The sequence below is a fragment of the Daphnia pulex genome, chromosome 12 (assembly GCF_021134715.1).
Source record: "Daphnia pulex isolate KAP4 chromosome 12, ASM2113471v1".
NCBI lineage: Eukaryota > Metazoa > Arthropoda > Branchiopoda > Diplostraca > Daphniidae > Daphnia > Daphnia pulex.
In genome coordinates, this window is record NC_060028.1 from 42,098 (window position 1) to 54,931 (window position 12,834).

General features: G+C 40.0%; 1 protein-coding gene and 3 long non-coding RNA genes across 6 annotated transcripts; 1 reads left to right on the forward strand and 3 right to left on the reverse strand.

Annotated features, from left to right (window-relative positions):
* Positions 1–2,550: 2,550 nt before the first annotated feature.
* On the reverse strand, positions 2,551–3,742 carry LOC124208527. The gene is made up of 4 exons (XR_006880496.1): positions 3,659–3,742; positions 3,456–3,595; positions 3,190–3,398; positions 2,551–2,843 (listed from the first exon to the last, which is right to left on the reverse strand). It is a non-coding gene; the product is annotated as an uncharacterized LOC124208527 (long non-coding RNA).
* Positions 3,743–4,048: 306 nt separating this feature from the next.
* Positions 4,049–6,237, reverse strand: LOC124210066. Its single transcript, XR_006881154.1, has 4 exons — positions 6,008–6,237; positions 5,718–5,800; positions 5,159–5,649; positions 4,049–5,075 (listed from the first exon to the last, which is right to left on the reverse strand). It is a non-coding gene; the product is annotated as an uncharacterized LOC124210066 (long non-coding RNA).
* Positions 6,238–6,949: 712 nt separating this feature from the next.
* On the reverse strand, positions 6,950–9,697 carry LOC124210065 (importin subunit alpha-1-like). 2 transcript variants are annotated; one of them, XM_046608364.1, is made up of 8 exons: positions 9,545–9,697; positions 9,188–9,273; positions 8,953–9,121; positions 8,745–8,892; positions 8,430–8,685; positions 7,820–8,372; positions 7,478–7,755; positions 6,950–7,296 (listed from the first exon to the last, which is right to left on the reverse strand). In XM_046608364.1, the coding sequence occupies exons 2-8, from the start codon at positions 9,248–9,250 to the stop codon at positions 7,195–7,197; spliced, it is 1,569 nt and encodes a 522-aa protein (XP_046464320.1). In that variant the 5' UTR covers positions 9,251–9,273; positions 9,545–9,697; the 3' UTR covers positions 6,950–7,194. The 2 variants fall into 2 exon arrangements, with proteins under 2 accessions (XP_046464320.1, XP_046464321.1); XM_046608365.1 differs by having other exon boundaries at positions 9,188–9,311; positions 9,545–9,655.
* Positions 9,698–10,762: 1,065 nt separating this feature from the next.
* On the forward strand, positions 10,763–12,558 carry LOC124210069. 2 transcript variants are annotated; one of them, XR_006881156.1, is made up of 6 exons: positions 10,763–10,865; positions 10,964–11,135; positions 11,239–11,609; positions 11,736–11,921; positions 12,032–12,210; positions 12,283–12,558. It is a non-coding gene; the product is annotated as an uncharacterized LOC124210069 (long non-coding RNA). The 2 variants fall into 2 exon arrangements; XR_006881155.1 differs by having other exon boundaries at positions 10,763–11,135.
* Positions 12,559–12,834: the final 276 nt, after the last annotated feature.

A 12,834-nucleotide genomic window follows, 5' to 3' on the forward strand; every position in this document is an offset into this window, starting at 1 on the left:
TGAAAACTTCAGCTGAAATTATCTGAAAACATAGTCAAGAATGCAGTAAGAATCATTTGCTAAAGTTTGTTTTATCTATTACTTAAAAACAGTTAACTTGTTATCCGATCTCCGTTGTTGAACTTTTTTGACGTGTAATGTCATGTCTGTCTGTGACTGACTGTGCAACCAACTTAAGATTCAAAACTCATTACTAGATGTCGCCAGTGTCGCTGTTGTTGTTCTTTCATGGTGGAGGCGGAATGAGCGATACAAATTGTTTCTATTTTATACTTATTCCTGTGATTTAAAATACCAAATTGAACTTCGTATCATATGTAGGTTTATCTTTACCTAGTTTCCTTATTTTTATACTGTACTAACTTATTTCTTCAAATTCTAGATGCATACTGTCAGTCATTCCAACAAGTTGACTTAGCCCATGACTTAGCGCTCAGTCAATTTCCATCCATTAGATCCTCATCATGCTGTCAAAAGCCTAAAACTCATGTTTGAAGAGCACATATAGTGGAATATAAATGTGTCGAGATAAGGTATTTCCCCATTACTGCTGTATCAATCACCAGACCATTACATTTCAGATTTTCATATAACATAGGTATTCAGTATTCTTGCTTATGAATCATAGTATCTTTTCTGAATCTCGCAATTTTGGTGGTGTTTATTGCAACAGCATGTTTGTTGTTAATCTTGTTATGGCTTTTTTTTACTTTGGTTTAGAAGGCAACCCAGCTAAGAGATAGGTAAAGTTTTATCTCTTATGTGTGTAAATGTGTGTAAATTTGTAAATAACGTAGAGAATTTCCTTGTCCCATTTCCACTTAGAGTTTCAGTGACATGAAGAGTGTGAAGTGAACCACCTATCACCACGCTTCTGCAATACTTTATGACACTTTCTTTAGCATCAGGAAATTTATCTCAACATGTGGAGTAATGCTGTTGGTTGCTGTGAATTCCATTTTTACGGTTTTGTCATCATGAACTTTTCAGTGTGCTTCTTAGAAAAGGTAAAGATTGATATGCTTTATTCATTTTTATATTTTCATTAATGTAAAACTTTTTTTGTTTACAGAGCACGCAGTTTCTTTGTGGAATCGTGTGGTCCTGGCACGAAGATTCTTGAGCCAACGCTGGCTTTTGTCCATGACCAACGTTCTGCTTCATCCCTATTTTCCGGCGTAAGCTCATCCAGCTTCTGCTTCATCGCTTCGTACACAAAAATACAACTTGTCTTACTTCACTGACGAGTTGGAACACTTCAGTGGTCGCTTCCGTGCCGCTGTTACACACCTGCAGTCACTCACCACGGGATTATGCCCAGGTACCCGACAATTTACTTATTTTCGTAGATTATCTATTCGAATAGTATATTTACTTGTGTCTGTAATAATTCCGAAATCAGGCCCTACTTGCGCGCAAACGTAGTTTTAATTAGACGTTTTTTTTCTAACGCTAGATGGCTTTTCGATAATTGTCAGCTGTCAAAACAGTCAGTTTCAGTTACTTTAAAATCTCTTTAAACATTTATCGGCAGCTGTTGTTTTGAAATTTTTTTGTGAAAACTGACGATAACTATTCCCCCAACAAAGCTCACTTGTTAGATTTTGAAATAATGTGTTTTTTTTCTACTTCCGGTTTTCTCATTTCAGTCAGTAGTTCAATAAATATTCATCTGACGCACAAAAGAACCACAAATTCGTGATCCTCGTCAAATTTGTGGTAAAGTTCATGTTTTTTTTTGTACGTTTTCGTACTTCCGGTTTTGAGAATTTTCCTGAACTAGTTCAGGAAAATTCTCGATTTTGGCCAAATTTTCGATTTCGTTTAAATGATACCTAATCGACCCCAAATTTCATGGAGATCACGAATATGTGGTTTAATTTGACGACAGCTCAGTGGTTGAGGCACTGTGGTTACTTCCGGTATACTTCCGGAAATTTTTTCATAAAAGTAGCAAGTGAGCTTTGTTCTGTTTACAATTCTCAATATTGCAAGCTTGATTTTAAGTTTTTAAAATTGCATCTTCAAATCTTTTAGCCAAAAAACCTGACTATTGTTTCTATCTGTATCATGTAACTTTTATTGGCATTTCACTTAATAACAACTGTTTTGTCTTTATTCAGGTAATGCAGAGGAGACGTCAAGAAGATGGACACCAAAACATCTCCGTTATCTTCAAAATGTCAGCGCGGATCATCATTTATTGTTGGTAATATTTGTGTTTGTGTTAGTTAATCCGTTGTCTGCCACGCCTTTGTTCTCCGTTTCTCCCCTACCTCCTTAGCACGGGCCTCCTAGAGGCCTCCTAAATGCGTGCATTCCATCTTCCCTGTCAGCCCGGACTTGTCAGCAATGGCAAGTCCCACCTTGGTCATGGATCCTTCAGACATGGCGCGTAGAGAGTAGAGAACAACCTACGGGTTGTGTGGCGTGGCAGCCAACGGGTTAACTAAAGTGTATGTATGTATGTGTGTTATTGTAAAAAGTGGTGGAATTGTGGGTGGAGGTGGGATAATAAAGCAATTCCTTTTAACTTATAACAAAATCATATTTAGCACTTGACTTGTATATTTCTTACAACTTTGAAGTTTTACATAAGTTAAAGGCAGAAGTGGCTGATAATCTCCAGACTCTTTAAATAAACTTCTATCAACTTCTATGAGGAACCAAACACTATCTGCAACTCTTGTGGCACAGCAATTTCAGGTGAACACCAGCACAGCTACTTCAGTTCTTTTTCTTTAATCCTGTATCAGCTGCATTATCACATCTCTCAACCGGAAACAGGCTGCAAAACCACTGGACATAGAACAGCACAGGCATAGTTTAAGTATCACCAAGTCCTATGGGGAAAAAGGAATGCAAAAGAAATCGTGTAAAACAAATGACATCAGACATTTTTCCAAGATTTCATTGGCAAGATGAAATCCCAGGAAAAGAGAATTCTATACATCTAATTCTTAAGTGTTAGAAAAAGTTGTTAATACAGAGTGGAAATTTTTGTTCTAGTTTCATCAGACGAAAATTGTTAACTCAAAGGAAGTTGATCTCTATCTGATATCTTTCACGGAAACTATTATTTGGAAGCAAGAAATAGCACCACTTATGATCTACATCATATCAGTTGAATTTAGAAAAAAAAAGACGCAAGACTTCCCAAGTTACAACCAATAAATTTAATCAACTTACCATTTCAAAAATTCTTCCTACAATGACACTTCAGGATAACCAGATCGATAAACTGCATGCAGCAGCTGCAGCTCAACTTGACTCGATCACACCTTTCACCAGCTGGCTGCAACAAAACCACTGCAATGATCCAGCCATGGAGCTCAGACTTTGTTGAGCTCTCACATTCTGCAACAGTTAGGCAACGGGATCTCCAACCTGAGCACCAACTAATAAAATTTATAGCATCATTGCAGGGAAATTGATCAACAAAATTACTCTACTACCTCTGTAGTGTTTCTGTGTGAGATGAGACGTACATCCGAACAGGTCCAGCCAACAACGGACGACATTTCGGCAAAATGGAAAGCAGTTTCAGTCCACGTGATCGATTATTTGGCCAAGTGGAAATTATATGCCAGATTGCCTGTAAATTCACACATCAACGTCTAGGATTAATTACATTTGAGAAATCCAAACTAGAATTTACCATTAAATTTCAAAATGTAGATCGACACCGCAATTCCGTAACGAATTTGGAATACCTTTTCACTTGGCGTTTTGGAACAAAGTGGTGAATTCCATCATAAAGCACCTTTTGCTATTTGGTAGGCCTCGCAGACAGCAGCTACTGTCACCTAGCGGTAGAAATATGGATCTCTTCTGGGCGGGAGAATGCCGTGATTCAAACTTGAATTGTATAGTCTCGTTGATTGTTTCCAAAATCAATTGAAAACATCTCTGATACTAAATTATTTAAATAATAAAAATGCGCTCAAGCTCATACTTTTTGTTTCTAGCAATAAAAAGAGAGAACGTGAAAACCAATCATGTTATAACATCTTTGCCTTGTATTACATAAGTCCACTGTTCATATTTATTTTTATTCTTTTTTTGTTTTTGTTCTCCCTCAAAGGGATTGAGATTTCCCGATCAAACAGTTTTTTTTTTTTTCAATTTGACACTGACGAGGTGACGACAATGTTATTATATAAACAACATGTATAATGCCAACAACTTTTATTTTCATTTTTTTTCTGCTGGGCTGGGGTGGAGGGGGGCGGGTCTACATGATGCACACAAATACTCACTACGCGCACACGGTCAAATATTTTTTTTATAATTTTTCTTTTCATTTCTTGTGTGTGTGATGGACTGTGGGGCGTCGCAAAAAGGCAGGAGATGTTTTTTTTCTTAGTTGACGGGAAAGGAAACACGAAATCAAACAGAATCGAAACACGAAAAAGAAAAAAGAAAAACGGCACGGTTCTTTATCGTCGTCGAATGGGGTTGCAAAAGCCAAAGAGTGGGAGGAGTCAAATGTGTGTACAGAAACATTGGATTTCGCTACTTGAAATCATAAATAAGAAATTTTCTTGTTTTCATTTCTTTTTTCGTCTGAGGGGGGAGGCTACACAAGTACACAGTCAATCTACTCTGCCCCAATAGTCAAATTCTCTCTCAAATAATAATCAGATTTAAAAAGAATAAAGAAAAATGCATTTGATTGTGGGCAAACCGGAGGGTAATAAAAGGAGTGGGGGGCCGATTGGAATGTCGATTGTATAAACATCATCTGCTAAAACACGACTGTCGTTTTTAAAAACCCTAATTTTTAGAAATCATCACTACACACCTGATATCAGCCTGTGATATAAATTGCCCCGCCCTCTGATCCATTGGGCCAAAGGGCGGGTGTCGTTACATAACTGGACATTGATTCACTACTCTCTGACAGATTAGCCCATTTTCTTTTTTGTTAAGTCAAACATCTCTTCGTCTTTTGACAGTCGAAAATTAAGAAGTTCCATCGCTGGACATTTTCAAAGAAGCGTAGCACTCCTGACACACCCGCACCGGCCGGCGGATCCTCAATTGCATAATTTCAAGACTCGTAGCGACTGCAACTGTGGAAACCCAAAAATAAAATTTCAAAAATGAATTTCTATTTCAATCCGCAAATTTCCATTTCATTTGAAATTGAATTTACCGGGAGCAGAAGACGTGCCCGCAGTTGCGGCAGTGATGTCGGCGCTCAGTCAACGAGAATTTCACGCGACACTTGGTGCACATTTCGACCGTGTCGTCGCGGAGCCAATATGGGTACCGCATCAGATTGTTGTAGGAGCGGCCGGCCAGCGTGTTGAGGTGCATCAGATACTGGAAGTTGGACAGCTCACCCCTCAACCAACGCTGGGTCACCGACTGGCTGGCCGAGTCCAAGTAGCCGTGGGCAGCCGGGATGCTGGATCCGATCAATTCACTTTCTCGTCAATATCGGCCATCGTCGCTGGTTCACCCGCTGGACGTCTCGTTTGATGGGCCGCAACAACTGCGGCAGCTACTGAGTCGACAGAATCGTCTTGGCCGCCACCAACTCGTCACAGACGTCACTCTCAACCAGCGTATGATGGGCTTCCGGCTTCTGGACCCGATCCACCTGATCCTCCTGCCAGGGATGAACGGTCGCATGCTGTATGTCTAGAAAATAAGATGCCCACATTACAATCAAAGGCCAATAAGTCAAATAAGCAAAACAAAACTGTTACCACGTCCATTCGAAAACCCACCAGTATTGTTCATTGGATTAATAAAAAGAAATTTGACGTTGGCCATCTTCAAAGCAGATACCCTGTAAAAAAAAATGTGGTCAAATCTCATTATTTAGTCATCACTCATCAGCATGATATTCAAGAAAAACACTGAAACACTGACTGGGATCTGGCGAAGCTTCCAAGAACCATTCAAATTCAAAATATATACAATACAATCAATCGTAGATCAGACACGATTGTTTTCAATCAAATGCCATCGATATAAATAAACGCATTGCTTATACCTGATAAACGCAACCGTAGCCAGTCTCTTTCCTACTGGTGCACAGTCATGGTGTCTCTTTGGCAAATCCTGTAATAATTCCCGTTGTCGCAGTGGAAGGGGCCAGACTGGACATTTGGGCAACACCCGTGTTTACGTTGGCCGTTGTCGTCGCAACTGGTCAGAGTTTCCATGACACCTATTTTGTGCACGTGAAATAAATAAATAAAGGTTTTAAAAGTAAAGGGGAACTGTCACACATTAACAACTTACCACAGCGACAGCCAGAACGAAGAGAATAATCGGAATTGATTTCATTTTCTATATAGAAGATGTAGAGGTTATGAATCCAAAACCGAAATCGTCCGTCGCATTTGTCTATGTTGATTGTAAAATAGCTCCAGTTTTCCTAGGCCTTGAGTGAAACAGCATGGACTAAATTGAATCTCTTCACCCACTTTGGGCGACACGCCATGAAACGCAGTCGAATTCCTGTTGCTACAAAGGAGGGGCAGTTTATGGGTTCAAACGGTTGGGCAGCAGCAACTGCCTGGGATACATGGTTGAATTTCTCCTGATTACCGAGTCCAACAGAAGGGCTACAGTGTTGATTCATCCAACAGCAATCGTGGATCAAAGTGCCATAAGGATCGACTACTACTTGCTGATCAACTTCAGAATGGAAATCCTGAATCCTGTTAAATAATAGCAAAAACTTTAAAGAAAACATTGGAAAACTAATTTAACTTTGATAAGGGTCCAGACGTTGTAAGATGATTCCTGTAGTCGATAGTAGTATCTGTTAGGGTTAAATGTCAACGTAGAAATGAAACTTTGATGTGGAAATTATCTACAAATGTCAGAACACGGATTAACTGTAAGCAGCCAACAACCTGGAATCAGGAAATCAACTTGAAATACAAAAAATAAAAACTAGCACGACAAAATCAAAACTTATCAAATGTAGAGTTGATCGAGTTGTTTTGTATTGCTCGTTTATCGCGCATTGAGAAAGAGGAAAGAAGACGTCGTGCATGGACAGAAATGAAAGCAAATGGCAACTTTCAATTAAAAAACAATTTAGAAAAAAACTTTGAAATAAGAAAAGGCCAAAACTCATGATTAGGATAGCGTTCAAGAAAGTGAAGAATATATTTACCGTTGTAAAGGCAGAAAAAAATCAAAAAGAATTTTTAGATTATACAAAATTTAGAATGAGAAACCTCCTTCGGGGGCTTGAGATGGCGAGTTGTTGAATTCGTAATTGCCACTCTGCGATGTAGATGGCGCCAACTCGGAATCTTCATCCCCCTGTCGAAATAACAAACAAAAACGATTAAATCAAATTCAAGAACACTATTTCAAAATAAAACTAATTTTCTAAAATCTCAGTAATGGTTAAGTTGTCAGCACAAACACTATGAATGTGAACAGTTGTGGTAATCATTGAAATAAACCCAAAAAAAGAAACAATAAAAAAAGAATAAATTACGTCAGTTGAGAAGTACTGCTCCAGAATGGCCAATGACTTGTGATAGATTTCAACATTGTCGTGGCTCTGCAGAGCTTCGATGCGGTCCAGACCACCACACTCTTCGACGTGAAGGGAAACTTTCTCCAATTCACCCATTTTCTCAGCTGCGGCCAAAATATTAGCCAATCCATCCAGCACGACCAAGATGGTCTTGGGTTCCTTTGCCTCCAGCAAAGTGCACAGCGGAGCGATGGCACCAAACTGGCACAACAAGGCGATCTGCTCCACATTGCCACCTGAAATGAATAAGAAAAATCAATTAAAAATCAATAAAACACCAGTAAAAATGAAATAAGTTACCTAAAGTGATGTTGGTGATGGCCCAAGCTGCCTCCTTTTGGCATTTGAAGTCACCTTTGCCCAGCACATCCACCAACGGACGAATAACATTGTTGGTGATGAGAGCCTGAATCTGGATGGCATTGCCGGCAGCAATGTTGGACACGGTCCAGGCAGCCTCCTTGACGATGTTCATCTTAGCATGAACGAGTAACTTGGCCAGCAACGGGCAGGCACCAGCAGCCAGGACGGAATCGGTCTGAATGTCACTTCCTGTAACGATATTCCCGATTGTTCTCAGAGTGGGGGTGATCACGGCCACCTCAACGTGGTCCAGCAAAGCGACCAGCCGTGGGACGACACCGGCGTCGACAACCTCCTGAATCCGTTCGTTGGGGCCATCGGTGAGGTAAGAAAGAGCCCAGCAAGCATCGGCGAGGATCTCTTTGTCGTTGTTGTGGATCAGGTGGGCCAATGCGGGAAGCAGTTGCCGGACGGCAGGGACACTGGGCGGAGGATTCTTGTTACGACACAAGTTGGACAAAGTCCAAGTGACATTACGCAAGAATGTGGCCTATAGATCAAATCAATTAACAACTGCACACGAACGTAAATTTAAAATAAAACTCACCGAAGTATCAGGTTTAATCAAAGTAAGCAGAGGCTTGATAATGCCTTGCTCGATGACGTGATCACGAAGCTCTGGTCCGTCTCCGGCGATGTTACCCAGAGCCCAAACAGCTTGCTCTGCCACAACTGGATGAGGTGACCCCAACAGGGAAATGAAGCCAGCGACAGCCCCAGCACTGACGACAGCCTTTGTCTGGTCAGATGTGCCTGAAGCAATGTTGGTGAGAGCCCAGGCTGACTCAAACTGCAGATCGGGGCTGAAACAAAGAAAGACCATTAGGAAATGTTCAAAAACCAAAAGAGACACTTGACATACTTGCTGACACGACTGAGAAACTCCACCAGCTTCGGAACAACATTTGCATTAATGAGGATGTCAATGGGTGGATTACGTTCCCTGCTGAGGATTTTACGGGCAGCATGGGTTGCAGTGATCTCCTTGTTCTCATCACCACTGTTGATACCTAACGATAATGAAAAACATATGAGAAGCAACTCAGAAATAAAAACTGATGCACACATACCATTGACTATGTCCTCAATGCTCATATTTGCTGCAGCCATCCGATTCTGTTCTTGGAGTGGGCTGAGGGGCTCATCATCGATTTCAAGGTTACGTCTCTTCAACAAATGATCTTCCTTCTTGGCTTTCCGCAACTCAACATTCACCTCTGTACGTCTCCTCCTCATTTCCTGAACAAGAAAGATGAAAAATCTGTTACATTTGAGAACTGACACTAGTTATTTTAAGGTATTTACCTCAACATCTCTGCCTTTGTTCTTGAAGTCCTTCAACCGGCTGGGATTTGCTTCAGTAGGCATTGTGATAGTGTAATTTACTCCAGCTGTCAAAGAAAGAGAATTCTAAAAGGGATTTTCAAATCTGGCACAATGACAAAAGAAAAATGAGAAATGGGACTCGAGACAATGAAGCAACAAAGAGAAAAAATTTCCCGCGCCACGTGCAAAATTTCCCAGACTATGGCAGTCGTTAAAAATGTGTCAATGATGACTCATACCATTATTTCACAATTTGTTATAGTCGAAGCAAGAAGTAAACTATTATTCCACGTGGGAATGTCAGAAAAATTGAAAATTAATAGAGAGAGGAATTACCTGCGGGACTTGTGAGCAAGAATCAATTGATGAATGGTGACCGTTTGATCGCTAAGAGAATTCCAGACGACGAAGAAGAAGAAGGGGGAGGGAATTTCAAACCTAACCGTTGCCTGTTGCCAAATTTATTCATTGATGCAATCGGAATGGGATCAAATCTGGCAACGTATAAGCAGACGAGAAAATTTAAAATTTCAAAATAAGCAGAAAATGAAAAACGCCGATGGAGCTGGTCATAATAGAATTTAACTGAAATTGATAATTGATTTTAATAAGAATTTGTTACCATAGGATTTCTCATTAATTAACCTTCTGACTTAATGATCTGTTGGAAGTCTTTCTTTAAGAACATGATGTATGATGATGTCCAAATGACAGTGTCAGAGATCTCTCCCCTGGTTTAAACAGTTTTCATAAAACTAGCATCAACAATTTTTATGTTGGCAGGAAGAAGTTATACAAATATAGATCCAGTAATCTTGAACATTCAATTTATATAAAACTGTTTTCCAAACTAAAAAAGTGGCAAAAATTTGAATACCAGCCAGTGCCAGCCGATTCCTGAAAGCTTAAACTTTAGACTGCCATCTGGAAGAAAGAAAAGTTTTCTCCCACAACCCAAATTAATTTATACTAAATTTTCAAATATTTTTCAGACCAAATTTTCCATCAGTTGTAAGAGTATCATCCAAAATCAGTGTGAACAGAATCAACAGATAAAGTATGGAAGAAACTTCATTTTAATACATCTTCCTAACGAAATGAGGTAGGCCTAGCTGTGATACCAAACATACAGAATGAAATTTAGATTTACAATGTCTCTTGTCTGATCTCTAAACTTTCTGTAGAAATTAAAACGTTTTAATTGCTTTAAACACTAACAGTTGTGAATTCAAGTTATATATCTTATTTCATTTAATTTATTAAATCAGTGGCAGGCAAATAACTTTTATTTTTAAAAATCAGTTTCATCCGACTGCAAGAGGGGACCGTTTAGCCTTTCGACAAGTTTGATCAACAGAGCGTACCAAATATAGTTCAGTTGGAATCGCTAATTCCGACACAGGTGGTCGTAAAATCCGTGCTGGACAGTGTGCACGTAATACGTTAAACACATTTTTCAGTCTATACGTTTCTTAAAAACTAATCATATTCTGTGATTAGGTCACGTGTGCTAATAGACTCTAAAATTCCTTTTCATTTCCAATTTCCCCACAATTAGTTGCAATCCGCCGGGCAGTTCCAAAAGAAACGGAGAAATCCAACGTGAACAGCTGCAACTCCCGTCATCGGTTCAACTGGATTACAACGACCCTGCAAAGTTGGTGTTGCAGTTGGTGTTTATTCCAACACATTCGTATCACGTCCAATCATTTTCCAGCCCCTCGTAAATTGTCAAGTTTCATTTGAATCCGATAGTTCAACTGGCGCTACTTAAATAATCGACATAGAAAAATGCGGCTCGACTATAAAATGACGACCCACTTGGGCGTTTGAATTCCTAAACCCCCACGTCTGATCTCCTAGATAAAAAATGAAGTTCCTTCCGATTCTCTTCCTTCTGGTTGCCGTCTGCCTGGTTGTCGCCATGGTGAGTTGTTTTGACATTTCTCGTTTAAGTTTCAATCTGTTCCACGTCTCTTTTTTAATTGAACATAATGTGGCGCATTATTATTTGATGATGCACGAAACAGGAGGCCCAAACAACCAAGAAACCAACACCTGCAACGACCACCAGCAAGACACCAACAACAACTGCCAAGACAACTGTTAAATCAACAACATCGAAGACAACGACAACCACCAAACCGTGTCCAGTAGTACCACCGTTAGAACGTCGTCCACTAAACCTGCCACGACGACAACAACAGCCAAACGGACAACTGCCAAGACAACAACGTCAGTCAAAACAACCGCACGAACGACGACATCCCTGAAGCACCGCAAACAACATCGCAGAAAACAATCAGCACAAAATCCAACACCCCCGCCAGGACAAAAGCTGCACCAACAACAACGTCAATTCCTTCACCGGCTCTTTTTGATTGTTCAGTTTCCGATCCAGGTATAATAACACGACGTGATTAAGCTGCAGTTGAAACTTGGATATTCAAATGTCTAATGAATCGAAATTTCTCTCGTTCAATTGCATCGCGGACGACTGTACAAATCAATTGCGGACACCATCTAGCCTGCGGAACTATGTGCACCAATCTGACGTCAACGGGAGGTGTTGTCCATTCTCCCAATTTCCCCGGCGACTACGGGAATGATTAATTCAGGATTTGCGAAGTCGATCGTTGTCGTGCCAGCAGGAAAGAAAATCCAATTGACATTCACCATCTTTAATGTGGAGACTGACTACGGTCATGTTTATGTAAGTAATAATGCATCAAACTGTTGATTCTGTTGTTTGATTGATACAAAGTTAATTACTGTATTTCAGTATTATTCAGGGAAATGACTACACTTGTTTGACTTCTCAAGGTTAGCGACAGATACACGGATTTATTATATGGGCCAACCGGCCACGGGTCCGGAAGAACAATTCAGTCACCACAGCATCCACCATCATGTTTATACAGTTTGTTACCTATGCCACTACTAAACCCAAACCCACAATCTATAATTGGCAGGTGACTTACACTGCTGTCGCGATCAATAAGGTTTCCCAGTATTTAGATTCTAAACATTACCTTCAAACGCTGATTACCATTTTCTTTTTTATTCTTGAGCAGGGTAATACAACCACAACGACATCTACGGTGCCAACGACTGTAAAATAAATGGCTTTGCTTCTCGTTTGATCGACGCTGATCGACAGTCCTGATTAAATGAACCATTGAACAGGTGAGAAACGTCCTGCAGCAGTCACAATGCCATCAGTGAACCACCATGACGCTCCCTGTGCTCTTTAACACTCAGCGTCAACTGCTTTATTATTAATTGGCCCAAAAATAATTACCTAACTGTGTGCACTATAACTACAAGTAATAAACTCTTGTATTTAACCACTTATTCCCACCTTATTTACTGTGCCAAATCAACTGCTCTTTTCAAAGAATAGAGGCGACATTACACATATATGTGTCCCTTGAGTCTTTTAAAGCATTAGTGGTGCACACGCTGTTCGTCCACCATAGGGATAAGAAAATAGATATTAACAAAAGAGAAAGACGAATAAATAGATACTCAACAGCATGTCAGCATGGGAAAACGATGACAAAATTTAGAACGGGAAAAGGTTGGGAAAATATCTTCACTGCAGCGACCGCGTCGCCATGAATTTT

Coding starts and splice junctions, on each gene's coding strand:
- LOC124210065 (XM_046608364.1), bottom strand. CDS start 9,250: ATGCCTACTGAAGCAAATCCCAGCCGGTTGAAGGACTTCAAGAACAAA. Junction 9,122..9,187: donor ACAAAGGCAGAGATGTTGAG/GTAAATACCTTA, acceptor TTTCTTGTTCAG/GAAATGAGGAGGAGACGTAC. Junction 8,686..8,744: donor TTTCTCAGTCGTGTCAGCAA/GTATGTCAAGTG, acceptor TCTTTGTTTCAG/CCCCGATCTGCAGTTTGAGT.